Below are 24921 nucleotides of genomic sequence, written 5' to 3'. Positions count from 1 at the left end.
GTATTCTGTGTTTCATATTAATGGTTAATTCACATTTGTTAAGTATCAGCTTTCTATCCATATTTGAAATGAGACATGTCCGTGTTTTCGGAGTTACTATGCCTGTTAAAAATGTCTGTCACTTTGTATGTCTGTAAACTTGAGGACAGTGAGTAGGAACCCAGTACTAGTTTATCTTGTGTAGTTTCTTTTGATGATTCAGTGTTAACATCTTAAGTATTTTTTTTCATTTGGGAAAAAAAGTTGAGTTATTTTAACTCAGCTGCCTGGTTTATGGTTGTGGGAAATAAGTTTAGGAGGGATTCAGTGATTTGTGCAAGACCCTCAGATGAGGACTGATGGAATCAGAAACTAGACCTCTGAATTTAGAAACTGTTGCTCTTCCTCTGTTACACTAAGGGCCTGCTAGTAACAAACTACCATTGTTGAACATTGTGGAATGCCCTAGCACTGTGATAAGAGCTGCATGCAGTCTGTCTCATTTATTCCTCAAAACAGCCCTTACCTTGGGTGCTATTATAATCCTCATTTTGGAAAAAGGGAAACAGAAAGCATCCAGGGTCCGAAAACTAGTAAGTAGAGCCCTAAATGCAAATGCAAGTATGCTCTTTCTCTCTGCCTTCATGTTCAGAACTGTGGAAGTCCCATTTTGTAACAGTTGTCAAAGGTATTTTGAAGTGTGATCCTGTTTCAGTGGAAACGTTGCCTCAGGCCTTTCATCTTTCACTTCATTTAGTTTGTGATGACGGGAGCCTGTATGAATCCTATTCCCATTTATCCATCCCCAAAGTAATTAAGTGACTGCTGTGTGCTGCCAGTGATAGCCACTCGGTTAAAGAAATTAAAGAAAAATCCTCATTGTCGTGGGATTTACCTTTTAGTGGGGAAGAGGAACCTAATATGTAAATTGGTCGGCATATTAATGGTAAGTGCAATGGACGTAAAGTGAGGCGGGTGAGCGGTTTTAGTGATTAGGAAAGGGCGGCCTCACTGAGATGACATTTGTAAGTACGCAGCACGAGTAAGTCCGTGCGGCGGAGCCCAGCATGTAACAGGCGATGAGTGAGAGCTTGCTGAACGAATGTGCTCGGACAAACGAGCGGCCCTAGCCGATGGTGAACGCAGTAACGGGAAGATCGTGTTCTCGTTTGGGGCTCTAACTTCCTCGGAAGTAAACCAACATTTATTCTGTACCGGGCACTGGGTCCCCACCACCAACCCGATTTCGCATATCTGTTGACCTGGGGCTCCGCGGCCGGGTACATCTCTGTCCACTCCCGCCAGACCCACCTGTCCCTTGGCCAGGACGCGGTCTCGTGCTGCCACCTGCCTCTGATGGGCTCAGAAATCCAGCGAGCTCGAGCAGAATCCCTCCGCCGAAATTCCTGCTCTCGGTGGGAAGGCGCCCGAGCCAAGGTGGCTGCGCGGGACGGACCGCACTACTCCGGCCTGGTCCCAGCCGCCCGCTTTCACTGCCGGGGGGCCAGTTCTTCCGGCTCCCGCAGCGAGGACTCTCCCCGCTCTCCGGAACTCTGCTGCTGGAACGCGGTTGCTGGCGGTTCCGTGAGAGGCCGGAAGCGGAAGTGCTGGTCCGCGGTGCCCGGGTGGCGTCCAGGTGGCGGCGGCGGCAGCGCCCGCGGAGGGGCGCGCCATGGAGCACGTGACGGAGGGCTCCTGGGAGTCGCTGCCGATGCGACTGCACCCGCGGGTGCTGGGTGCCCTGCGGGAGCTGGGCTTCCCGTACATGACGCCGGTGCAGGTACCGGGCGCTGCCGGGCGGGAAAGGGTCCTCCGTGCGCCGGGTGGGGGGGCAGGCGGGGCAGGGAGGCCTGGAGCGGGCCGGGTCCCCCGGAAAGTCTGCGGCGTCTTCAGGCTGCCCACCCTGGTTAACGATCCCGGCAGGTTGGGGGCGGCGGCGCACCTACGCCCGGGCCCTGAACTCCGCGACCCCTCCACCTTTGAGTGCTGGGGCCGAGGTGCCCTCTGCATCCCGGCCCTGCCCCTGTAGACATCTCGGACAGATGACTTAACCTCCTTGTGCTGTTTTCTTCTTACCTGTCTAGTAGGGTTGCTGTGGGACTTCCATAAGACGTGTTGGACACATTATGGGAGCTCAGTAAATATTACCTGCCGTTGTTACTATGTGGGCTAAGTGAAGGGTTCTGGCCCAATTTATTCATTAACTCAAGAAGTATTTGTTGAGGATATACTGTGTATCAGCTTTTCTAGGCTCTGGGCATTTTGCAATGTTGGTCACCAGGCGTGGGACTTATTTTCTAATGCAGGGGAGGGAGAAGGGAGTAGAGGAATGCGGTAGTTTCAGTCGGTGATAAGTGTCACTAAGGTCCAGGGCAGGAGGTTAAGGTGGTGTGTTAGGGAAGCCGCTCTGAAGGTGTCATTGAGCTGATACCAAAATGATTGAGGCTGTGTGGTGATTGGGGCAGGATACCCCAGCAGAGAGAAATGCCAGTGCAAATGTCTTGGGGCTAGAGGTGACCTGGGAGGAACAGAAAAGAGACCTTGGGCGGGAGCATCAGGCATAGTGTAAGAGATGAGCAGAGTAGGGTCCACGTTGTGCAGGGTCTTGAAGTTTGGATTCTATTTAAATGCAGTGGGAAGCCATCTTAATGGGAAACTATGTACAAAGGGAAGGGAGGTGACTGCTGTGTGGAGAATGGACTAAAGGGGCTTCGAGAAGCAAGAGGTCAGGGGGCCAGTGTCAAGTGAGAGGTAGTGGTGACCTAGAGTAGAGAGGAAGCAGTGGATACTGAGAACGGAAGTTCGAGAGAGCGTTCAAGTTGTTGAGGGGCCAGATGTAGGGGTTACCAAAGAGAGGAATCTAGAGGGAGTCTGAGGTTTTTGTCTTTAGCAGCTGGGTGGATGGTGGTACTGTTTACTGAGATGAAGGCAGGGAGAGGTAACACATTTCCGAGGGGAATTCAAGAGCTACTGAGTTGAGATGTCCATAAGATCCTCAGGAAAGATGAGAAAGCTGGAGGTGAGAGTTGGGAGTGCTGTGAACCCTGCCTTGGGACTGTAGTGCAGGGAGACCCAGTCCCTGCCGTCAGTGTTGGTAATTGGGCTGTACTGTCCACTGTGGGAGTCAGTAGACACGTGACTCTTGAACACTGGCAGTATGGTGAGTCCAAATTGAGATGTGCTCCAACTCTAAAAGGTACAATGGATTTTGAAGACTTAGTATGAAAAAAGGAGTGGAACATATCTCAGTAATTAATTTTTAAAAATATTCATTACATGTTGAAGTGACAGTAGTTTGGATCTCCTGGGTTAAATAAAACACATTAGTAAAATACATTTTACATCTTTCTTTTTACTTTTAATGTGGCTACCGGAAAATTTAACACCATGTACGCTGGTCACATCTATTTCTTTTGGACAACAGGGCTGTAGAGCAGAGTTTCTCGGTCTCAGCACTCTTGATATTTTGGACTGGCTGATATTGTCTTGGTGGGGAACTGTCCTGGGCATGGTCGGCTGTTTAACAGCATCCCCGGCCTCGACCTACTAGGTGCCAGTAGCATAGCTTCCCCCTCTGTGGGTTTCGATAGCCAGAAACATCTCTAGGCATTGCTGCATGTTTCTCGAGGGCATAGGAATCATCCAGGTTGAGAACCACTTGCATATGTAGAAGTCCTACATATGCTGTGATGGGTGAGCTCAGGCTCTGAGGACCAGGAGTGGGGTCCTGGAGGGGATGACCTCAAAGCTGAGACCTGACTCTGCTTCAGGTTTAGCCACCAAACGGCCGGGCTTTTCACAAGACCTGGAGGTTCCCTGTGGTATTTAAAATGAGAGGGTTTATTTGAAACATTGTTTTTTGATATGAGAGCCGGAAGGAACTCTAAAACTCAGTGTCTTCAAACCCTTCCTGGTCCAGAGAGAGGAAAAGGAGGCGAGGCAGGGCTCGTATTCAGGACTCCCAAATCCCAGCTCAGCTCGCTGTCCCCTCCACACGTCTGTGTAGACACCGCTGCTGTGTTCCTCTAAGCCAACCCCCCTGGGGTGCCTTGTGGTGACTCTACTCAGGGTCTGCATTGTGGTGGGGTCCTTTGTGACCCAGGCCACCCACCATGTTCCTAGGGCTTTGGGCCACCTCCTTGGAGCCTGGCATTCTCTAACTGGGGCTTTGCATCTTTTTCTCCAGTCTGCAACCATCCCTCTGTTCATGAAAAACAAAGATGTCGCTGCAGAGGCGGTGAGTACCTCATGGAAAGGCAGCTTGTCCTCCTGTTTTCCCTCCAGAAGGAACTGTGAGGAAAAGCAAACCAAATTTTCTCCATCTTGGCAGGTCACAGGTAGTGGCAAAACGCTCGCTTTTGTCATCCCCATCCTGGAAATTCTTCTGAGAAGGGAAGAGAAGTTAAAAAAGAATCAGGTGAGGCTAGCTAAGTGGCGTATTTTCACTTAGTCATTGTCCAGTTCACAGTTCAAAGAAGCTACTCAAAAGATTGAAAAAAAATCTATCCTCATTCCCTGAAGATACTATATTTCTGAATTTGCCTGCTTAAAATGTATTTGTGGCTCCCCTGATCAACACTTACTGTGTTTTCTCCCTCTTCTGGGGTTTGTGCAGAGCAGCAGAAAATCGGAGTCACCTGCCGTGCACATTCCCAGCTGGGTCCCAATAGGGCAATGCTCTGCGTTCTTGTTTTTGCTCTCAGACTGTAAACAGGCGTCCTTCCTACAGTCTGTTTACTGCTGTGGTGTTTGCATTTTTGCTGCTGATTTCAGTGTTTAAAATGGCCTCAAGTGTAGAGCTGAAGCACCGTCTAGTATTCCTGAGCACCAGAGGGCTGGGATGGCCCTTTCGAGAAAACAAATGTGCGAGATAGGCTTCGCTCAGGAATGAGTTATGGTGCGATCGGCAGTGAGTTCAGTGTTGATAACTCAACTATATATTATTCAAGGTGTCATTAAACAGAAGCACACATAAAATCAGCTTATGTATTGATTGATCGACAAAACATGACCAGAGGCTCCTGACCCTGCATTTCCCACCAGGAGCAGCGGTTCAGTGTTTGCGAAGCCCGTGTTTGTCAGTAATGTGAACTGGCCGCGACCCAGAGCAGTCCTTGATAAGCACCAGGACTGGTGCTGAGGAAGCCCAGAAGTGCTGTTCCCCTGGGCACTTGGCTCTGTGAGGCACATGGTCCTGGCGTGTGTGGAGCTCTGCAAGCCCACTCTGCTCATTGTTTCCTTTCCCTGCGTGTGGGCAGGTTGGGGCGATCATCATCACACCCACACGGGAGCTGGCTATTCAGATAGATGAAGTCCTGGCGCATTTTATGAAGCCCTTCCCACAGTTCAGGTGAGCTGGATGTGGTGCCCCTGTTAGCCACGGGCTTTTACTTTGCCTGACCTGCTGAAGACCTGTTTCTTGTTTTAGCCAGATTCTCTGGATCGGAGGCAGGAATCCTGGCGAAGATGTTGCAAGGTTTAAGGAACAAGGGTAAGTTTGCTTGCTTCTGCTCCTTTCCTTGCTTGTTTTTGNAGGAACAAGGGTAAGTTTGCTTGCTTCTGCTCCTTTCCTTGCTTGTTTTTGGCACTGAACCCAAGAGGAAGTGATACCTGGTCTAGGCCTAACGGGGAGCACTCTGTTCAGCAACCCCAGCTTCCCAAAAAGTTGTATTCTCCAGGCCACTCTCCCATTTTGTCTGCTGGCTCCTTCCCATAAGGCCCTGTTGAGCATTTCCCCTTCAGTGAGTCTCCCCCTGCAGAGGAGAAGGGAGTCAGGGTATGGCCCACCTTCTTTCCCCAGGCTGACTATATGGGACTTGGGCCCCTTGCTTTTCTCACTTGGGGCTCTCTAAGTGGTCTTATTTCACTTCTGGTGGTCCCAGACCTCACCCTGAGTCCCAGACCTGCAGGTAGCTGCTTGTCTGCCTGGCATCTCCCGGGCATCTCCCGACTTTTGCAGACGTGTTTGGAATGGGTGCTTTTTTATCCCCAAATCTGCGTGTCACCTGGAGTTTCCAAGTCATCTGTCCACCCCTGTACTTCTCCTGAAGTCTGGGAGTTGGCCCTGACGCCTCACTGTCCCTTCTATCCCTGTCCCCCTTAACCATCATTTACATTTTCTCTCTAGAGCACACATCTCTAGCCCTTTGATTTTCTCCCTCAGCCCCTCTCCCACTCTGATCTAGACAGCCCCATCTCTCCTGGGCTCCTGCAGTAGCGTTCTCTCCTATGTTTCTACTCTTGCCTTATAATCCATTCCCTATAGAGCATCCTGAAAAGTGGTCTTTCCAGAATGCCAGCCTGATCATGTCACTCATCAAAAACTCTTTACTGGCTTCTGCTGGCCCTTAGGAAGGATCCTGATGTTTGTACAGGGCTTGCCAGGCCACCATTCTCCACTGCCGCTGCCTTCTATGCCCCGGCTGCCACACGGACACAGCTTTCCTTTAGAGCACAGTGTGGGCCAGGCTCCCCGTGTCCCCAGGCAGGCTCAGCGGTGCTGTCTGTCCCGCAGCATTGCATCCTCAGAGCCTCGCACGGTGCTGAGCACACACAGGTGTTTAATAAACAGATGGATGTTTGAATACATGGTGCCCCTCAGCCCTTTGGATTTTTTTCAGTCCCACCATGAATAAGGTTTATTATGAGCAGTGGTAAGTTTTGTGCCCAATTTGTTAGGGAATCTTAATAAAGAGAACTGCTTCTATTGAGCATTTGCCGTGTTCCAGCTATCCTTTGAGATGCTTTTCAGCAGGGGTCACAAAGTCAAGTTCTGCAGGGGTCAGAGGATAATATCGGTATGTGAAAGGGCTGGGGTGGGAATGGGTAGGAACTGCCCAGTACGTGGCCGAATTCTCATCTCTAGCTGATAGTTGCCTTGCAGGATTCTGGGCTCAGTATTGCCAGATATGAGATTTTTAAAAAACAATATGGAATTCCAGATTTTTATGTGTTAGCTCCAGACTTTTTTAACCATTGGCATGTAATTCACATTAAAACAAAAAAAAAACTTCCTCGGATGCCTGGCTGGCTCAGTCAGTGGAGCATGCAACTCTTGATCTGAGGGTTTTGAGTTTGAATCCCACGTTGGTTGTAGAGCTCACTTAAAAATAAAATTTAAGGGGCACCTGGGTGGCTCAGTCGGTTAAATGTCTGCCTTTGGCTTCGGTCATGATCCCAGCTTGGGATCAAACCCTGCATCGGGCTCCCTGCTCAGTGGGGAGTCTGCTTCTCCTCCCTCTGCTGCTTTGCCTGCTTGTACACACTCTCTCTCTCTCCTCTGTCAAATAAATAAATAAAATCTTAAAAAATAAAAAGTTGTTCTAAAAAAAATTTAAAAACCCCCAAAAAACAAAAAAGCCAACTTCTTGCAGGTCAGCCAGTGTGTAGGGAGGGGCTGTATTTGGCCTTTCATCTGTGGTTGTGATCTTTAACATAAAATTTTCTCTAATTCTGTTAAGATTCTCATTTTATAGATGAGTGACCTGGGGCCTAAAGTGGTTGAATAACTTGTTCTAGGTCAGGGGTCAGCAAACCTATAAAGGAATAGATGGAAAATATTTTAGGTTTGTGGACCACATGGTTTGTCCCAGGTATTCAGCTCCACTGTTGGGGTGTGAAAGCCACCAGAGACAATACATGAACGGATGGGCATGATTGTGTGCCAGTAGGATGTCACAGAAACAGTTGCAGGTCAGATGTGGCCAGTGGGCCAGCGTGTGCTGACCCCACCCTGGCTCTTGGCCCGGAACCCATCTGCCTTCCTCACGGCCCTCACTTCTCTGCCCTGAGCCCTGTCCTCTCACTCATGGCTGTATTTCCCTTTATTAGAACTTAGATGACTTTGGGGGGAGAGGTTTACAAAACTTGGTATTTGGAATCACAGATATTCCCAAGATCCTGAGAGTGTGATAAATGTTTTCTGTGTTTTCAAAGCGGGAACATCATTGTGGCCACTCCAGGCCGCTTGGAGGACATGTTCCGGAGGAAGGCAGAGGGCTTGGATCTGGCCAGCTGTGTGAGGTCCCTCGACGTCCTGGTGTTGGACGAAGCAGACAGACTTCTGGACATGGGGTTTGAGGCAAGGTACGGGACTGTGGGCTTTCACTGGCTTTGGGTGATACTGATGAAGGAGAGCAAAGTGGAATTCCTTTACCATTTCGTGACTGCCTTTATTGGCCTCCTTTGAATTTCAGATCATGAGGTTGTTCAGTCCTTCAGATTCTACCACACAATTTAAGTTCCAGTTCTACTTCTTAAGATGCATTTTCCTTCATGATTGCTTTTAAAGTTTGTGTGTGTTTTGAATAGCTTTATTGAGATATAACTCGTATATCATACAATTCACCTACTTAAAAAATCTATTTCAGTGGTTTTTAGTCTCAAAAAGTTTTTTGTTTTATCTTCATTCTCTCTTAATTGCCCCACATAATAAAAGTATAATTATGTGTTTATATGGGAGAAAACTTAGAAAAATGAGAGTATAAAGAAATAAAAATTGCTCATAATCTCATCCCCTGGTTAATGTCTGCTATAAATACTGTGATGGCTTCTTTCCTAATCTTTGAAATACCTGTTTCGTATCATGAAGTGGTATTTGTTGATGATGCTGATAAACGAGGTGTTAAGTTTGAGCCCTCTTTTTTTTTTAGCATAAACACCATCCTGGAGTTTTTGCCAAAGCAGAGGAGAACAGGCCTTTTCTCTGCCACTCAGACGCAGGAAGTGGAGAGCCTGGTGCGAGCGGGACTCCGGAACCCTGTCCGGATTTCGGTGAAGGAGAAGGGCGTAGCGGCCAGCAGCACTCAGAAAACTCCTTCCCGCCTGGAGAACTACTACATGGTGCGCACGGATATCCTTACCGATCCTGTGGTTTGGTCGTGATGCTGACTGCGGGCTGACAGACAGCGTGGCGCTTCCTCTGGGGCACTGCCTAGAGGGTGGTGTGGAAATCCGGCAGGCTCACCTGAGTTGGGCGGGTAGGGGGGCTTCCTCATTGCTGGAGTTCCCGGGCTGGGCTGGTGAGGTCAGGAGCCCGGCCTTTCTCAGGCAGAGGGAGGGGTCCGTAGGTGGTAGTGTGCGTGGCTGAGCGGTGCCAGAGTAGGACCACCCAGGACAAAGCCCAGGTACACATCTTGGCTTTGTCCCTTACTAATTGAACTGGATGCACTTACCTGTAGAAAGGGGGCTCCGGTACTACCCACTTCATAGGTTGTGTTGAGGATTGATTGATTTGTACAGATTATTCCAGTGCTTAGTATATAGTAAGTACTAATAAGTGTTAGCTGTGGATGCCCACTGTGGCTTCTTGTTGCTGTTTTGTATTCGTTTCAGCGATTGCATTTAGAGAGATCTGAGTGTGTGAGAAGAAATTCCAAATTGAGAACTTGGTTTTGGTAAAAATAGGGGAAGTACATGCAGATGGGTTTAACTGTCTCCCCATTTAGGGGCCCGAATGGACCACTTGACTATATATTAAGAGAGACTGGAGCCTGTCTCCATGGAGGTCTTTCAAATTTTGTACATTCTTTTCTGGAAACCTGGGTTCCTCTTAGAGGAGTGATTTTTGAACATGGAGATGTACCAGAGTCTCCTGGGGGCTCCTAAATAATATGGATACTTGGATCCAGTCCTAGACCTACTGGATTTGTATGCTGTGCCCAAGAATCCGCATTTAAAAAAAAAATCTACCCTGGAAGGACAGTTGGTTAGCTCAGTCCAGAGAGCGTGCAACTCTTGATCATGGGGTCATGAGTTCAAGCCCCATGTTGGGCGTAGCACTTACTTAAAAAAAAAATCTACCTTGGATATAGCTGGTGTGGTCCCTGTTCATATACTGGGATTTGGGGACGATTGCATTGGATGACTGTGTGTCTCTCTGTTACTTGACTCTGAGTTGTGTGTGTCAGCACGTGCTGATGCCCCTTCTGAGCTACGTAGACCAATTCACATATTGACAGAAAGGTGTTCTATTAGTGGAGGAAGTCAGAGTCCTTAACATTGAAGGCTGAAACTGAAAATAGCTAGAGAGATTATTATCATCAATAAGCTTTTTTTTTGTAATTGGTTTTCCTTTTTACCTTGCAGGTATGTAAGGCAGATGAGAAATTTAATCAGCTGGTACATTTTCTCCAAAATCATAAACAGGAAAAACACCTAATCTTCTTCAGGTAATTCTTCCTGGATGCTATGGTAGGAGAATCTGGGGTTCAGCCACATCCAGAATGTCCAGATGCGTGTAGCCCTAAGGTTTGGAATTCTCTCAGGAATGTTTTTGGCCACAAATAACTGAAAACCCCACTTTTGTGGCTTAAGCAGGAGGAGTTATTTTTCTCCTGTAGAAAGAAGACCAGAGGTTAGGCAGGTCCTGACATTGGGTTATGTCTCCCTGGTGTCCAGGTCAGTATTTCCATGACTCTCTCGGCCTTTTGTTCATGTGTGTCCCTTCACGGTTTGAAGATGGCCACTGTCATACCCGCTGCCCCATCTGCACTGAAAACAGAGAAAGGAGGAAAGGCTGAGGGAGGGGGAAGGGCATTCTTCACATCAGAAGAGCAGAAAGCTTTCTCAGATGCTCAGGCTTTCATTTCAGAGGCCAACGGTGAGTCACTTAGCAGCCGCTCACCTCCAGGGAGGCAGAGAAAATGAGTGTGCTGTTGTCCCAGCCTCTGTCGTAAAGGGAGATGAGGGAGGAAGTGGCTGGGAGTGGCCTCGAAGCGGCCAGCCTAGTGGCTGCCACGATCAGATTTTGTCCTGGTGTCAGAACTGCAGGGTTTCAGATTTAGAGCTCAGGGTGATGATGTTGGTAGCCGTTCTCCCAGAGCAGATCGGGTCCCTCCGCTGCATCTGGTGCTCGCCGCCTCCCTCCCCCAGCAACTCTGAGCCCACTGTCCCCTCTCTCAGCACCTGCGCCTGTGTGGAATACTATGGAAAGGCTCTGGAGGCCCTGGTGAAGGGTGTGGAGGTCATGTGCATTCACGGGAAGATGAAATACAAGCGCGGGAAGATCTTCATGGAGTTCCGCAGATCGCAAAGGTGGGCTAGCTGCCTCAGGCTCACTGCCTGCTTCGGCAGGTCCCGCTGCGTCTCAAGCCTCATGTGGGCTGTGTTCCTTGCCTGGAACCCTCTTTCTCCTCTACCTGGTTATCACACTTGCTCTGTGTGGCCCCGGTGGGCCCTGTCCACGGCCTGACCCCATCGTGCTGTGCTGCACTGACTTCTTTAGTCATCGCCAGATGCCCCACAAGATCGTAAGCTCTGTAAGAGCAGGGACCCGTGTGTTGTGTTCACTCCCGGGATCCTCAGTAGTTGGCCCAGCACCTGGCCCAGGGGGTTTTGATACCTATTTGTTGAATGGGTGGAGGGCGCAGATAGGAGCAATTCATTGAAGTCTCATAGGTTGTCATCCGTCACTGCAGTTAGGACCTTGCATCTCTCAGTGACCATAATTAATTCGCGTGTAGAAGTAACATTTTTCTGCTTTTCTAAGGGCTTCCTGGCTGTGTTGTTAACAGCACTCTTCTAGCCAGAGTGATAGAACGGACTGTTACACCTCAGGATTAGACTCACTACAGTGTTCGGTTTCTTTCAAAGAAAAGTATGCTAATTAAAAAAATCCTTTCCCAGTCTCCTTCCCGCCTCCTGTTTTCGTTGGGAATTTGTGAAGTCCTAGATACACTTAGGAGGAAAAAAAAGTCAAAATGTGATTCCTAACTGGTGCTTCTGTGAGAGGCATTGNCCCAGTCTCCTTCCCGCCTCCTGTTTTCGTTGGGAATTTGTGAAGTCCTAGATACACTTAGGAGGAAAAAAAGTCAAAATGTGATTCCTAACTGGTGCTTCTGTGAGAGGCATTGCTATCGTCATCCTGTCGAGGCTGGGAAAGACTGATGGTGATGACGGTGGTGGCCCCCTTGCTCAGAAAGGTGTTTTCTCGTTTTCTAGTGGGATTTTAGTGTGCACGGATGTCATGGCCCGAGGAATAGACATTCCTGAAGTAAACTGGGTTTTGCAGTACGACCCTCCCAGCAGCGCGAGGTATGGAGTGATGGAATGTGACCCTCTCTGTCAGGAATCTGGCCCCATGAATCCTGAGGAAGATACACATAATGATGTTCATCAAAACATTGCTTTAAATAACAAAAATGGGTGAACAGGTGAACTGTCATTGGTGTGTGATAATAGTGATGCCATAGTATGCAATAATTTGTTGGGGCGCCTGGGTGGCTCAGCCTTTAGGCGCTGCCTTTGGCTCAGGTCATGATCCCAGGGTGCTGGGATTGAGCCCCACATCAGGCTCCCTGCCCATCCGGGAAGCCTGCTTCTCCCTCTCCCACTCCCCTTGCTTGTGTTCCCTCTCTCGCTGTCTCTCTCTGTCAAATAAATAAAATCTTTAAAATAAATAAATAAATAAAATAAATAACAAAAATGGACGAACAGGTGAACTGTCATTGGTGTGTGAAAATAGTGATGCCATAGTATGCAATAATTTGTTATTTTCGTGTGCTTTTTTTTTAATGACTTAAGTTTTTAAAGATTTTATTTATTTATTTGACAGAGAGAGAGGGAGACAGAGACAGTGAGAGAGCACAAGCAGGGGGAGAGGCAGGCAGAGGGAGAGGCAGGCAAAGGGAGAGGGAGAAGCAGGCTCCCCGCCGAACAAGGAGCCCTGTGCAGCACTCGATCCCAGGACTCTGGGATCATGACCTAAGCCAAAGGCAGACGTTTAACCACCTGAGCCGCCCAGGCGCCCCTGCACATGCTTTTTAAAGTTCTTGCATAGTGAATTGACAGATGCTTAAAGGAAAGTCTTTGACACCCTATATGAAAGTCTTACTCTCCCAAAGCAAACATACATTCCTCATAAATGCTTCCAAACGTAGGAGAATGTGGGGGACGAGACCTCCTGGGCAGTAATGATTGTTACTTGGTGGAGGGCTTACAGGCCACTTTTCTATACTCTTGTCTCCCAGTTTTCTACTAGGACCATGTTTTTCTACTAGGACCATGTTTTACCTGTATCTTCAAATAGGCATACATGTAAGAGTTTTCTAGTTCACATTAAATGTTTTTCAGAATCCTGTCTGGTTTGCAATCTATATTTAATTGCCAGCATTTGTATTTGTGAGCCTAGTGAGGGGCAGGGTTGGGCTGAGCCGCGGGGTGTGGCGGCCCCGGGCTCATGCTCTGCCCACTCTCACATGCTGATCGTGGTCCCGTCTTCCATTCACAGCGCCTTTGTGCATCGCTGTGGCCGTACAGCCCGCATCGGCCATGGTGGCAGCGCGCTCGTGTTCCTCCTTCCCATGGAAGAGTCCTACATCAATTTCCTTGAAATTAACCAAAAAGTAAGCGGTCTCCTTTTTTTATGTAGAATGCCCAAGTGACATGATACTTGGTCGAGTTCTTTTCCAGCAAGTGGTCTGGAACGTAGAGGAGGAGTTGCAAACTCTCGGGCCAGGTGGTGATGTAAGGGCAGGAGCCGGCTGGCCTGAGGGCTGTGGGGAGGCACCTGTCCCATTCAGGGTGGCAGCCACTGCTCAGCTCCAGCCGGGCATCAATACTTGGGAACACAGACCTCGTGTTGGTTACTTTCCAACCAGAAATCAGGATTGTTATGGAAAATTGATTTGAGAATTTTCTTTAAAAAATTGTCAAATCAAGTAAAATACTTGGGAATTTGGGCTTCAGTGTCTCTGATTAAAGATTGCAATGAATTGTTTTGCCTTTGGTTTTGCACTGGCTCTGATGGGGTTTTGGAGGTGAGGGGATCCCAGCCAGAGGAGGTGAGCATGTGGTCTGTGTGCAGTGCCCCCTGCAGGAGATGAAACTCCAGAAAAACGTAGGAGACTTCCTTCCAAAGCTCAAGTCCATGGCCCTGGCCGACAGAGCTGTATTTGAAAAGGGCATGAAAGCCTTTGTGTCATACATCCAGGCTTATGCGAAGCATGAATGCAACCTCATCTTCAGATTAAAGGGTAAGGTGGACTTCACAGAATTGTCTCCTTAAACACCTATGGCCTTTCAGGTAGTGCAGGTGTGAAACTGCTTTGTTTTATAAAAATGTTACGTGTATGTCAGGGTTAGTATTTTCTAAATACTTAAAAGAAGTCTTCCTAGGGTTTGCGTAGACAGAAAAAACTCGCTGCCGAGTATTCCTTTTTGGTAAAAATATAATTATTTTAATTCTAATTAAAATGAACCTGTTAGATCATTTGGTTAGAAAACAGCTATCTTCTTTGGGTTGGTGCTTATGATTCTGTTTTGGGTGTGCTAACTCTTGATGTTTTGGTTTAATTAGATCTTGATTTTGCTAGCCTTGCTCGAGGGTTTGCCCTGCTGAGGATGCCCAAGATGCCGGAGCTGAGAGGAAGGCAGTTTCCAGATTTTGTGCCTACGGATATTAACACAGACACCATTCCCTTTAAAGATAAAGTTAGAGAGAAGCAGAGGCAGAAACTACTGGAGCAACGAAGAAAAGAGAAAAGAGAAAATGAAGGGAGAAAAAAATTCATAAAAAATAAAGCTTGGTCAAAGCAGAAGGCCAAAAAGGAGAAGAAGAAAAAAATGAATGAAAAAAGGAGGAGGGAAGAGGTACAGTTTTTCCTTTATTACTTGAACACTCAGCTGAGAATTTTTTTTTTTTTTTTTTAAGATTTTATTTATTTAATTGACAGAGATAGAGACAGCCAGCGAGAGAGGGAACACAAGCAGGGGGAGTGGGAGAGGAAGAAGCAGGCTCATAGCGCAGGAGCCTGATGTGGGGCGATCCCATAACGCCGGGATCACGCCCTGAGCCGAAGGCAGACGCTTAACCGCTGTGCCACCCAGGTGCCCCTCAGCTGAGAATTCTGAATGAATTTTATCAATATAGTGTCTCGTAGTAGCGATTGTGTGGGGCTCTCGTATTTCTGTATTCTGTTGGGACTTGGGTGGGAGCGTGACGTGTTTGTGGAAGCTGATCTGAGTGTGTTGTTGCTCTGAGAACACATCCCTGAGAAATTTGGTGGTTTCTCGCTCTCTGTACTTAGGGTTCTGATATTGAAGATGAGGACATGCAGGAACTCCTCAACGACACGAGGCTCTTGAAAAAGTTTAAGAAAGGCAAAATTACTGAAGAAGAATTTGAGAAGGGGTTGTTTTCGAGTGGCAAGAGAGCAGTCCCAACAGCAGATCTGGGGATCCCTGATTTGGAAGAGGATTGCTGACGCCGGCCCCGGGGCACAGCAAGCGCAGGGGGTACAGTGAGCGGGCCCTGCGCCCCGCACAGCGCCCACGTGCTTTCACCGTGTGCCAGACCCACAGCCGGCGTCCAAGAAAGCCATGTTCACACTGGGGACGGAGGGCATGCTTCACACTCATGACTGTTTTATGAAAACCTGACCGGCGTTTAAGGCCAACAGAAGAGTGTGAGACTGAGTGTAAATAACAGAAGTCAATATTTATTTTGATGGGTCACCTCTAAATTAAAGCTCATTTTTCTGTGGCTATTTTATACTTACTTTCTAACATAAAGATACTGAGGTGTACTTGATTTTTGGCTTTTCAAGTTTCCTTACTGTTTTCAGGCACCTGACTTTCGTGGGTGTCCTTACCCCTGGACTTGAGTTCTCTCTCTGAGGAACCGCACAGAACACCTGCATGGGGCAGCAGCTGTTGCTGGGGTTTTCTTCTTTTTGAAGAATCATCCCCATCACCGGTTTAGGAGGGAAGGAAGCAAGTCATATTCTAGGGGAAAAAATTATGCTTTGTGTCGAATGAACTATTTCCTTCCAATGGAGTGTCTTGAGTGTGTGAATGTGGCTGCATTATCTTCACCAAGATGGCCAATACCTTTGGGCCTCAGCACTCAATACTGATAAAACACCATATCAAAATCTTTCACATAATTTATTTGAAAAGATGCTGAATTTGTCCCCAAGTACAATTTTTAAAAAGCTGTTCAGGAGCAAACACGTTTAAAGGAAATTCACATCTTCCACAGATGCAGACTTCAGTTTACAGATGTTCTGGAAGGTCTTCCTATTTGCTGAGCCATGGAGGCTACTTCTGCTAAGTGTTGTTTCTGCCTTCCTTGGGTTCTCTTGGTGGTTTCCCTCTGGTCTGTCCCAATCCTGATGAGGGGATGGCAGCCCCAGGCTCGTGGTCACCACTGGAAGCCTGATGTGACTTCCACCTGGGTTTCCTGCCTTTCTCATAATGGGCACCATTTGTAACGTGGCCTGGGCGGCTGTTGGTTCCTGCAGGGGCACCTGGCTGCAGGTGGGAACACCTGCTTTTTCAGGCCTGCATCTCTAATCGATGATTTTGGCAAATCAGTCTGGAGTGCAGGGAAGAGAGGGGTGGGCTTGGGCATGTCTTCCATTGGTTAAGTAGCCAATAATCTAACTTGTATTTCTGGAAACTGGAAAGTGTCTAGAAACCATAAACACAATTCAGGTTGGGTTTTAGGGAAACCATGAATACATTTAAGATGGCGCTGAAATGGATAAAAAATCTTCCAAGTCTTAATGGTTTTAGGTCCTTAGTGCCTAAGCCTTCATTTAGAAAAAAATTCAGTTTTAGGGGCATCTGGCTGGCTCAGTCAGTGGAACATGTGACTCTTGATCTCAGGAGTTGTGAGTTCGAGCCCCACATTGGGGGTAGAGATTACTTAAAAATAAAATCTTTAAAGAAAAAAAAAAAAACTCCGTATGGCCCGGCTCACGGAGGTGTCAAGAGGCTACTCCCTCTGCCCCAAGTACATCAGCTGTGCGCCGGCAGGGAAGGATCCAGCGGTTACAGATACAGCTTGATGAGCTCGTCGCTGACCGCTGAGGGAGTCAACACCCCCAGGTCTGTAAACAGCAGTGTTATTAAGGAAGGGGAGGTGTAGTCGACCCACGGGTGCTCCTCTTTGAGATCCTGTTTGGTCTGCTTTGTCTTCAGAGTATCTGCCTTATACTGAGGAGACAGGAAACACGTGTTGGTTTTCCCCACGTGCCCAGGGCTCAGAAGTGGTGTGGGCTGGGCCTGAGCAATCATTGTGCTACTAGCTACTACCTGAAAGTGTTCCCTGGACGAGGGGGAAGCCAGCTGGGCAGCATGCTGGCGAGGAGGGCAGAGGGCAGCGTGGGGCAGCCAGAGGATGGCGACCTACCGGCTGACAGCCTCGCATTAATGAAGAACCCAAACCGTGTCTGCCCTCACTGGTGTGCTGGATTCACGGCTCCACACCTCTCAAGATAACAATTTCAAGTCTTTTCGGAGAGCTTACTATGTGCCTGGCACGGGCCAAGCCTTTCTCCTAGGTTATCTCAGAACTGTCGTCACGCTCAGAATGCACGTTCATCTCGTTTTACAGATGACACGAGTTCAGAGCATAAAATGAGCGCACTGCCCCAGGCGGAGTGGTTAGTAAGCGGTGGAGATGGGGGCTGAGCCCGGAGAGGGGCCTCCAAAGCTTGGACTGAAACATCAGCTTTCCCTCTCGTGCCTAAGAGAGACCAAGAGATTGAAGTTCTGGGGACAAATGGGACTTTCTGAGTCTGAGCTCAGCCAACAACTGATCTTTGTATCCCACACGTTGGAGAAACTAGTGAAGGGAGGGGAGTAACTTACTGAAATATTCTTACCCTGCTTCTTCCCAAAGCTTTCAACATAGACTCAAATACCCCTTCAATGTAAAAAAAACTCTTGCCTTAAACTTGTCTGGGACGTCCTGCTGGTTTAGTGGGAAGAGTCGTACAAACTTAAAACTTTCTGCCACGACGTAAAAAGGCTTGTTCTGGGCTTTGGCGCACACGGCCATCTGGTTGGTTCCAATCTGGAAAGTAAGAGAAAATGTAGAAGGATGAGATCTTAGAGCATATTTGAAAGTGTGTGAGTGGACATAATATATGTAAATCTGGCCTTGGAATTACAGAAGATCTTTTAGAAAAAGACGACAGAATAGACATTTCTCTAAAGATAAACAAATGGCCAATACACACATGTTCAGAAGATGCTCCAGACCCTCGTCATCAGGCGAACACAAGTCAAAACCACAACGACACACTACTCACACCTGCTAGCATGGCTCCAGTTAAAAAACCCAAATTACAAGTGTTGGCAGGGATGCAGAGAGACTGCAATGCTTGTACGGTGCTGAGAACAGAAAATGGTGCAGCTACTATGGAAAAGTCTGGTGGGTCCTAGGAATGCTAGACACGGAATTACCACATGACCCAGAAATTCCACTCAGGTACGGTGAACAGACCTCAGATCCTGTGCACCCATGTTTGTAGTAGCATAATTTACAAGAGGCGAAATGTAGGAATGACTCAAGAGGACAGGAGTCGGTGGACGAACAAATGTGCTCCCTGCGCACAATGGGACGTGGCTCAGCCGTAAAAAGGGATGGTGTGCGGACAACTGTACAGCAAAGATGGGCTTCGAAAATGTGCTGCGTGAAATCACTCCCCCGAACTGCACACGTGATGACTGTATGTTATATGGGTTCCACCAGGAGCCACAAGAAACAAGTGATCATGAAATCTTTCCATGTTAAGCAATGGACAGAGAAATTTTAACACTACACTATATTGATGTCAAATATACCCAATTAAAAAAAAAAAAAAACACCCAACAACCAAACCCAATTCCAGTTAAAACATGTTTTGAGAAAAGATAAACCTCATTTTCATGATTCCTATAGATCAAAGAAATGTGAATCAAATTTGGCCACTGTAGTGTCCTCTGGGGACTAGGAGACAATTCTCTGCGATGGTGATGTCCAGAGGCTATGTGGGGCTGGATAAGTGAACCGTAACATGGTCCGGTACCGCCAGGATGTGGCTCAGTGACCCCTCCCTGCCTGGAGCAAGGGGCTATAGAGAATGGATGTTCTTACCTTGTTGATAATCCCTCCATTTTCAACAACTCCTTCAGCACCAACTATGACAAGATCCACTTTCTCCATGATATAACTAAAGAAATTTTAAAAAAATTATGTTTTTCTTGGCTCTTACGAATAGCAGCATCACCTGCAAAGATTAATATTCCATTTTCACCACCGTACGTTCCTCTTACAAGTTTTTTCTTCAAAAGAGCACTTAACCCATGAGACGACCCTGGGCACTGTTGGTTCTGCCATCACGGGCATGAAAACGCACTGTGATCACAGCCCCGTGGTAAACGTGCCCTCCACGCGGCCGCCCAGCACACACACCTGTGCGGGTGTAGTGACTGATGGAATTTCATGACCCGGCATTTATCCTCACTATGCGTGGTACACTCTACTTTCTGATCTACTTCAATACAAACGAAACAAAAATTCAAAAACCTGTTGTGATCTGAAGTTGAAAGAAAATTTATTTAATTCAAGAATCTTTCAGCTCAGGTAGGTGAAGGCCAATTTACCTTTGAAAATGAGCAATTAAGTAGAATTCTTCAAAATGCTTCCTTTTGAATGCGTTCCTAATTTCCTTAATCGTCTGCCTTACGTGTTTTTTCCAAGAGACCTTTAGTCCTGTTTTCTTTTGTGAGGTAACACTAACAATTCTCAGAACGTGTGTCCTCAGTTTTAGAAGCGAAGTTGCATGGGTAAGTCAAAGAATCCCAGAGTGCCGCTGAGGACAGCCCAGGCCTTTCTCTGAGGCGGGGACACTGATTATGTGTGCTGACCCTAACCTGACTTTTGCACCTTGCTCTTAAAATGCACTCTAAGGGGCGCTGGGTGGCTCAGTCGGTTAAGCGTCTGCCTTTGGCTCAGATCATGATCCCGGGGTCCTGGGATCGAACCCAGCATCGGGCTCCCTGCTCAGCAAGGAGTCTGCTTCTCCCTCTGCCTGCTGTTCCCCCTGCTTGTGCTCTCTCTGACAAATGAATAAATAAAACCTTCAAGAAAAGATAAAATGCACCATAAGGCTACATAAATGACTCCCATTCTCTGCAACACCCTACAGCTCGTCTCCTGGTTTAATGCAGCCGTCAAATTGGCGGCAGAACACTACCCAGTGCAGTTTCACGAATAGGACTCAAACCTTCAACCCGGAACCCTGCTCCAAGCCAACCCTGGGAGTGGGTGACGACAAGTAATGGTGCTCAGAGAAGATGGGAACTTACCCAACAGCAGCATCCAAGACCACGGTGACAGGGACGTTGAGGTGGTGGAGAGCTTTGGCCATTTTCTTACTGGAAAATGACATTTTGAAAACATTAGAGAGAGTCCAAAAAAGTAGGATGAGTCACTTAATTTGGACAATGGTAAATCACATTAGCTTGAAACTCAGTTCATGTTCAGGGATTAAGGGGCACATCCCAACACTCTGGACTAAGAAACAAGAATTTGGGTTGTTTAGAAGAAGATATGTGTTTCAGGAAAACTATCTTCTTAGGGACTCTGGGTAAGAGATGCAAATTCAGCAAAAAAGGAGAGTTTTTCTCTCATCTTCTGGATGGAGATGTGAATTATCTACTCCTTGATAAAAATCTTTCCATTGACATATCTATTGCCGTTCCTCCGATTTAGCTACTAAAGAAACACCCTAGATCCTGTACGGTGGCCTAATGCCAATTCACAGAGACTTTTCTTCGGGGGCAGGAAAAGGCACAAAGGCAAGGCTGAGTGACTGGCCAGTTGGGGGGCATGTTCTGGGACTCCCTACACAGGTTCTAATCCTTCGTTTGTGCTCAGAATGACTGCTGGGCCCATAACCAAATGGAATGATACTTGCCCTGATAAGTCAGGCTGCGACTCTGTGACGTACACACTGAAACGCTTCTTGGCCACCACTGCCGCCTCCAAGACTCTCAGGACCACTCTGGAGTAGGCATGAGTTAATATTCTCTGCGGACCAAGAAAGCCCCGTCAGGAGGACAAACTTGGCAGCGATCACCCGCATGCTGTGCCACGCCAGTGCCCCTCCCAGTACCCCCGCTCCTCTCCGTGCTCTCTCACAAATCAACTGGAATCAGAAAGGCCCATCTGTTGTGGGTCACCTCTTCCCACAGCAGCTGCAGGAGTGGAATCTCCATGTGGTGTTGCTCGCAAGATGCAAAAGCCTTTCCATCTGAAGGCTCTGTTCGGTTCTTTTGGGCTAGCTTTCCTATTTCTAAGACATGGTTTGCGCACTCAGGCCCGCAGGTACAGGGCAGGTCACAGAAAGAAATGCGGCAGCTCGGGTGGGGCCGGCAGCAAAGAGGAGAGACCAAGCTCCAGCTGTTGTCACATGGTCCCACTGTTGCCAGATCATCCGATTTTTTTTCTTGAAAATCCAAGATAGAAGTGTTGGCCAACTAATTTTTTTTTTTTAATTTGCAAACACCATTTGGGGGTAAACACACCCTGTCTGTGGGCCAGACACAATGGGCAGACGCTCACTTCAGCTCTGTTTCCACGACAGACTCTGTGGTTCTGTATAATGTGAAATGGATGGACAGAGCGCCCTAGCGCCTTTCTGGGCGTCGCCTGGGAGCTTGTTCGAGATGCAGATTCTCAGCCCCCCCGACCCGCTGAATCAGAGCCTGCACTGAATGAGATCCCCAGGTGGCTCATCCACAGGTTCCAAGGTGGGCCGCGCTGCTGCAGGCGGGCATTAACACATTCACACGCGCCAGGGCACGTGAGACCTGCACGGTGCTGAGCGCGGAGCCTGGCGGAAGAAGGCCTCCAAGAGGCGGTCACAATCTTGCCTCCATGGGGCCCAAAGCGTCTTTGTTCGTGACTGGCTTTTGTACAAGTTCCACTCACATCTATTATGTCATTTTGTGAAGAACACACTTCAAAGGTTGGAAAGCGGATAATAAAACAGAGGACAAGATTTCAGAGTCAAGACGCAAGTAAAGAATTTTATGGTCCGTGGAGGCTTGGGTGGCAGAAGAGGGATGCCTGGGAGAGACATCATAAAAGTTTTACTGCCCCTTTGCTGGGGGACTGGCTTAACCTGCAGCTCCCGTCCTCACTTCACCTAGAAACCCTTGGCAGCTCTGCGTCTCTGAAATAGCACTGAAAATGAAATTAAAGACAACATCCCAGCCCAGCGCCGACCTTCACCGGGAGGACCTGTCAGTATGAACCAGTGCCAACAGCTGTTAGGTGTGGATTTAATTTCGATTTAGTACGTACCCGATAATGAAAACACTTCTTTGGTAAAGACGTGTTATTAAACCAAGAATCATCCATGCTGTCCCAGTGTTTTTTTCTCTTCCTGTTTATTTTATTCAAAGTTTATTTATTGTATTTAAGTAATCTCTACACCCAACCTGGGGCTTGAACTCACGACCCGGAGATCAACAGTCGCACGCTCTTCTGACTGAACCAGCCAGGCACCCCTCCTGGCCTGTTTAATGTGACAGCCTCTGTAATAACACCTACACGTTTGTATTGTGCTTCCTATGTGCCAGGCATAGTACGGAGTCCTTAGATCGGCTCAGTACCTCCTCCTCCAACAACCTGATGCAGTCGGTACTGGTATTACCTTTATTTAACAGGTGAGAAAACTGCAGCACAGAGAGGTTAAGTAACTTGTCCAAGGTGACACAGCGAGTAAGTGGCAGAAGAGGGACTTCGCCCCGGGAATCTAAGTCCAAAGTCCTTGCTCTCAACTACCACACATGAGAAAATCTACTCACCGCCCCATCTTTGATGAAAGTATGGCACAGATCTGCAATCTTATTTCTCGATAGGGATGTTCGCTTGAGAAAAAGTTCTCCCCGCTCAATCATGATTTTTTTACATTTAGAGTAATCCTAGGAAGAAAACAGCAAAATGAGGGGTAAAGCAGAGATCCAGGTAAAGCTGAGAAGACCTGCACCAAACACAGGAGTCGAAAGGTAACGAAAGGAGGGCAGGGCTTACGGAGTATTCCAGCGAAGTCAGGCTGATGAAGCGCAGGAAGAGCTTCCCGCCAGAGGACACGGCCACGGAGGAGTCCACTTCACACAGGGTTTCTATGGCACGGGTGAGGTTTGCTCGCAGGCCCTGGATCGTCTCCCCTGGATGGATCACGTGAGGAAAGCGATGTTCAGGTTAGTATCATAGCCCCTTGGTGGGTCCGTGATTCATACATTTATTCAACCAGTGTTTACTGGATGCATCCTGTATGCCAGAGACACACCAGTGAGCAGACAGGGTCCCGGCTCTGACGGGACTCCCCTTCTAGTGGAAGAGGCAGAAAATAAACACACACACAAAGAAATACACAAGTTACAGACTGAATGAGGACAGAAAGCGGCAGAATGATGAGAAACGTGGGGCTGAGCTAACAGGGATGGCCTCTGGAGTGGAGGCCATTTAAACTGAGACCTGAGTAAGAAAGGATCTGGCCACATAAAGATCCAGTGGGAAAGGTACAGGTGCAGACTATAACTACACAAAGACCATGAGATGGGAACAAACTTGACGTGATGGAGAGAGGCCACCAGGGCTGACGCACAGTTTAGTGAGGGATGGGATGGAAGGATATTAAGCAGAAGCGGCAGACGAGGTCTGAGAAACAGTGTAGGCAAGGCTTAGGTGTTTGGGTGTTATTGTAGGTACCATGGGAAGACACTGAAAGTTGTCTTAGAGACACATGTCTTTAGGCCAGCCCTTTGGATTAAAGAAGGCATTATTATTACTATTATTTTTATTGTTATCTTGTTTATAAAAGACATACGTTCTACCAAAAAACTTACATTTAGGATGCCGAATGAGTAGGCAATCATAATGAATAATACTAATACTGGAATTCTGGAACACTCTGTAGCAACTGCAAAAATTCTGGCATAAGACAGAAGCTCAATAAACATTTACAAGGCTGAACTATTACTATAATTTAAGCTTCATAGTCAGCTTGATATAACATGGTCACTCTTGATTCAAAGTGTATCTCACTTATGAAAGGGGCCCATTTAATGTTAGCTGGTGGGCTCTTTCCAAGTCAAAAGACTGAGATGAAGCACAAGTTGAACTTGGAGCTGCATTACCTCAAGTAGGCCCACACACAGTCTCACTGTTTACACTGTTGTTTTCATTGACAGAGAGAGAGAGGGCATGCATGCATGTGTGCGTGCACAAGCACGGGAGGGGGCAGAGGGAGAGGGAGAGGCAGACTCCCTGCTGAGCAGGAAGCCCAATGCAGGGCTCGATCCCAGGACCATGGGATCATGACCTGAGCCAAAGGCAGATGCTTGACCGACTGAGCCACCCAGGCGCCCCAACTTTCTACACTTCTGAGTTACTAGAGGACTTCCTAACACCCAGGGTGTTCAAATATGACCCTCTTCACCTTGGTCTCTCTTCAAGAACTCCAGCAAAGTCCCAATGGCAGCTACTGCTGAGGCCTTGTCAGGATTTTCTTTCATCTGAGACTTAAAGTATTCAATTAACTCTGCGGAGAGAGAAAAAAGTGATTCATCAAATTTATTTAGCAGTATGTAAGACTAGAGAGCTTTTCAATGACTGTTGACCTTAAGAGGCAAACTAATTTTATTTAAAGTTTTTATTTATTTGAGCAAGAGAGAGATGGCACACACACACAAGGTGGGGGGTAGAGGGAGAAGCAGACCCCTGCTGAGTGGGGAGCCCAACGTGGGGTTCGATCCCAGGACCCTGAGATCATGATCTAAGCCAAAGGCAGATGCTTAGGGGCGCCTAGGTGGCTTAGTCCCTCCTCTGCTAGGAGCCTGCTTCTTCCTCTCCCGCTCCCCCTGCTTGTGTTCCCTCTCTCGCTGGCTGTCTCTGTCAAATAAATAAATAAAATCTTAAAAAACAAACAAACAAAAAAGGCAAATGCTTAACAGACTGAGCCACCCAGGCATCCCAGAAGCAAACTAATTTTAAAAATATTTTCTTTTCAGGGTGTCAGGGGCATTATAAATGTTGATGGGAATAGAGATGACACCACTGTAGTATTTATTTACAAACTTTCTCATTTTTGAAAAACCTATCTGTGCAGAAAAGCATAAAATTTAAGCACCACCACCTGATGGTGGAAGGTCATCCTC

The 24921-nt window shown here is 47.6% G+C and overlaps 2 protein-coding genes across 2 annotated transcripts in view; one reads left to right on the top strand and one right to left on the bottom strand.

Annotated features, from left to right (window-relative positions):
* The first annotated feature begins 1504 nt into the window (after window positions 1-1504).
* Window positions 1505-15508, top strand: DDX55 (DEAD-box helicase 55). Its single transcript, XM_002913099.4, has 14 exons — window positions 1505-1759; window positions 4166-4216; window positions 4310-4396; window positions 5238-5329; window positions 5408-5470; window positions 7915-8064; window positions 8631-8820; window positions 10066-10148; window positions 10882-11013; window positions 11920-12012; window positions 13208-13322; window positions 13784-13952; window positions 14276-14568; window positions 15006-15508. The coding sequence occupies exons 1-14, from the start codon at window positions 1652-1654 to the stop codon at window positions 15180-15182; spliced, it is 1803 nt and encodes a 600-aa protein (XP_002913145.1). The 5' UTR covers window positions 1505-1651; the 3' UTR covers window positions 15183-15508.
* Window positions 15509-15845: 337 nt separating this feature from the next.
* The window catches only part of EIF2B1 (eukaryotic translation initiation factor 2B subunit alpha), a 9979-nt gene continuing 903 nt past the window's right edge, over window positions 15846-24921 (bottom strand). Inside the window, exons 2-9 of the mRNA XM_011226519.3 lie at window positions 24204-24305; window positions 22793-22929; window positions 22567-22683; window positions 20670-20782; window positions 20059-20127; window positions 18845-18920; window positions 17654-17779; window positions 15846-16917 (exon numbers count right to left, since the gene is read on the bottom strand). Coding sequence (XP_011224821.2) covers window positions 16753-16917; window positions 17654-17779; window positions 18845-18920; window positions 20059-20127; window positions 20670-20782; window positions 22567-22683; window positions 22793-22929; window positions 24204-24305 — 905 coding nt within the window. The 3' untranslated portion in view covers window positions 15846-16752. The remainder of the gene's footprint in view (window positions 16918-17653; window positions 17780-18844; window positions 18921-20058; window positions 20128-20669; window positions 20783-22566; window positions 22684-22792; window positions 22930-24203; window positions 24306-24921) is intronic.

This window comes from Ailuropoda melanoleuca, chromosome 12 (assembly GCF_002007445.2).
Source record: "Ailuropoda melanoleuca isolate Jingjing chromosome 12, ASM200744v2, whole genome shotgun sequence".
Lineage (NCBI taxonomy): Eukaryota > Metazoa > Chordata > Mammalia > Carnivora > Ursidae > Ailuropoda > Ailuropoda melanoleuca.
Note: the sequence above shows the minus strand (reverse complement) of the source record. Positions and strands in the feature narration are given on the sequence as shown.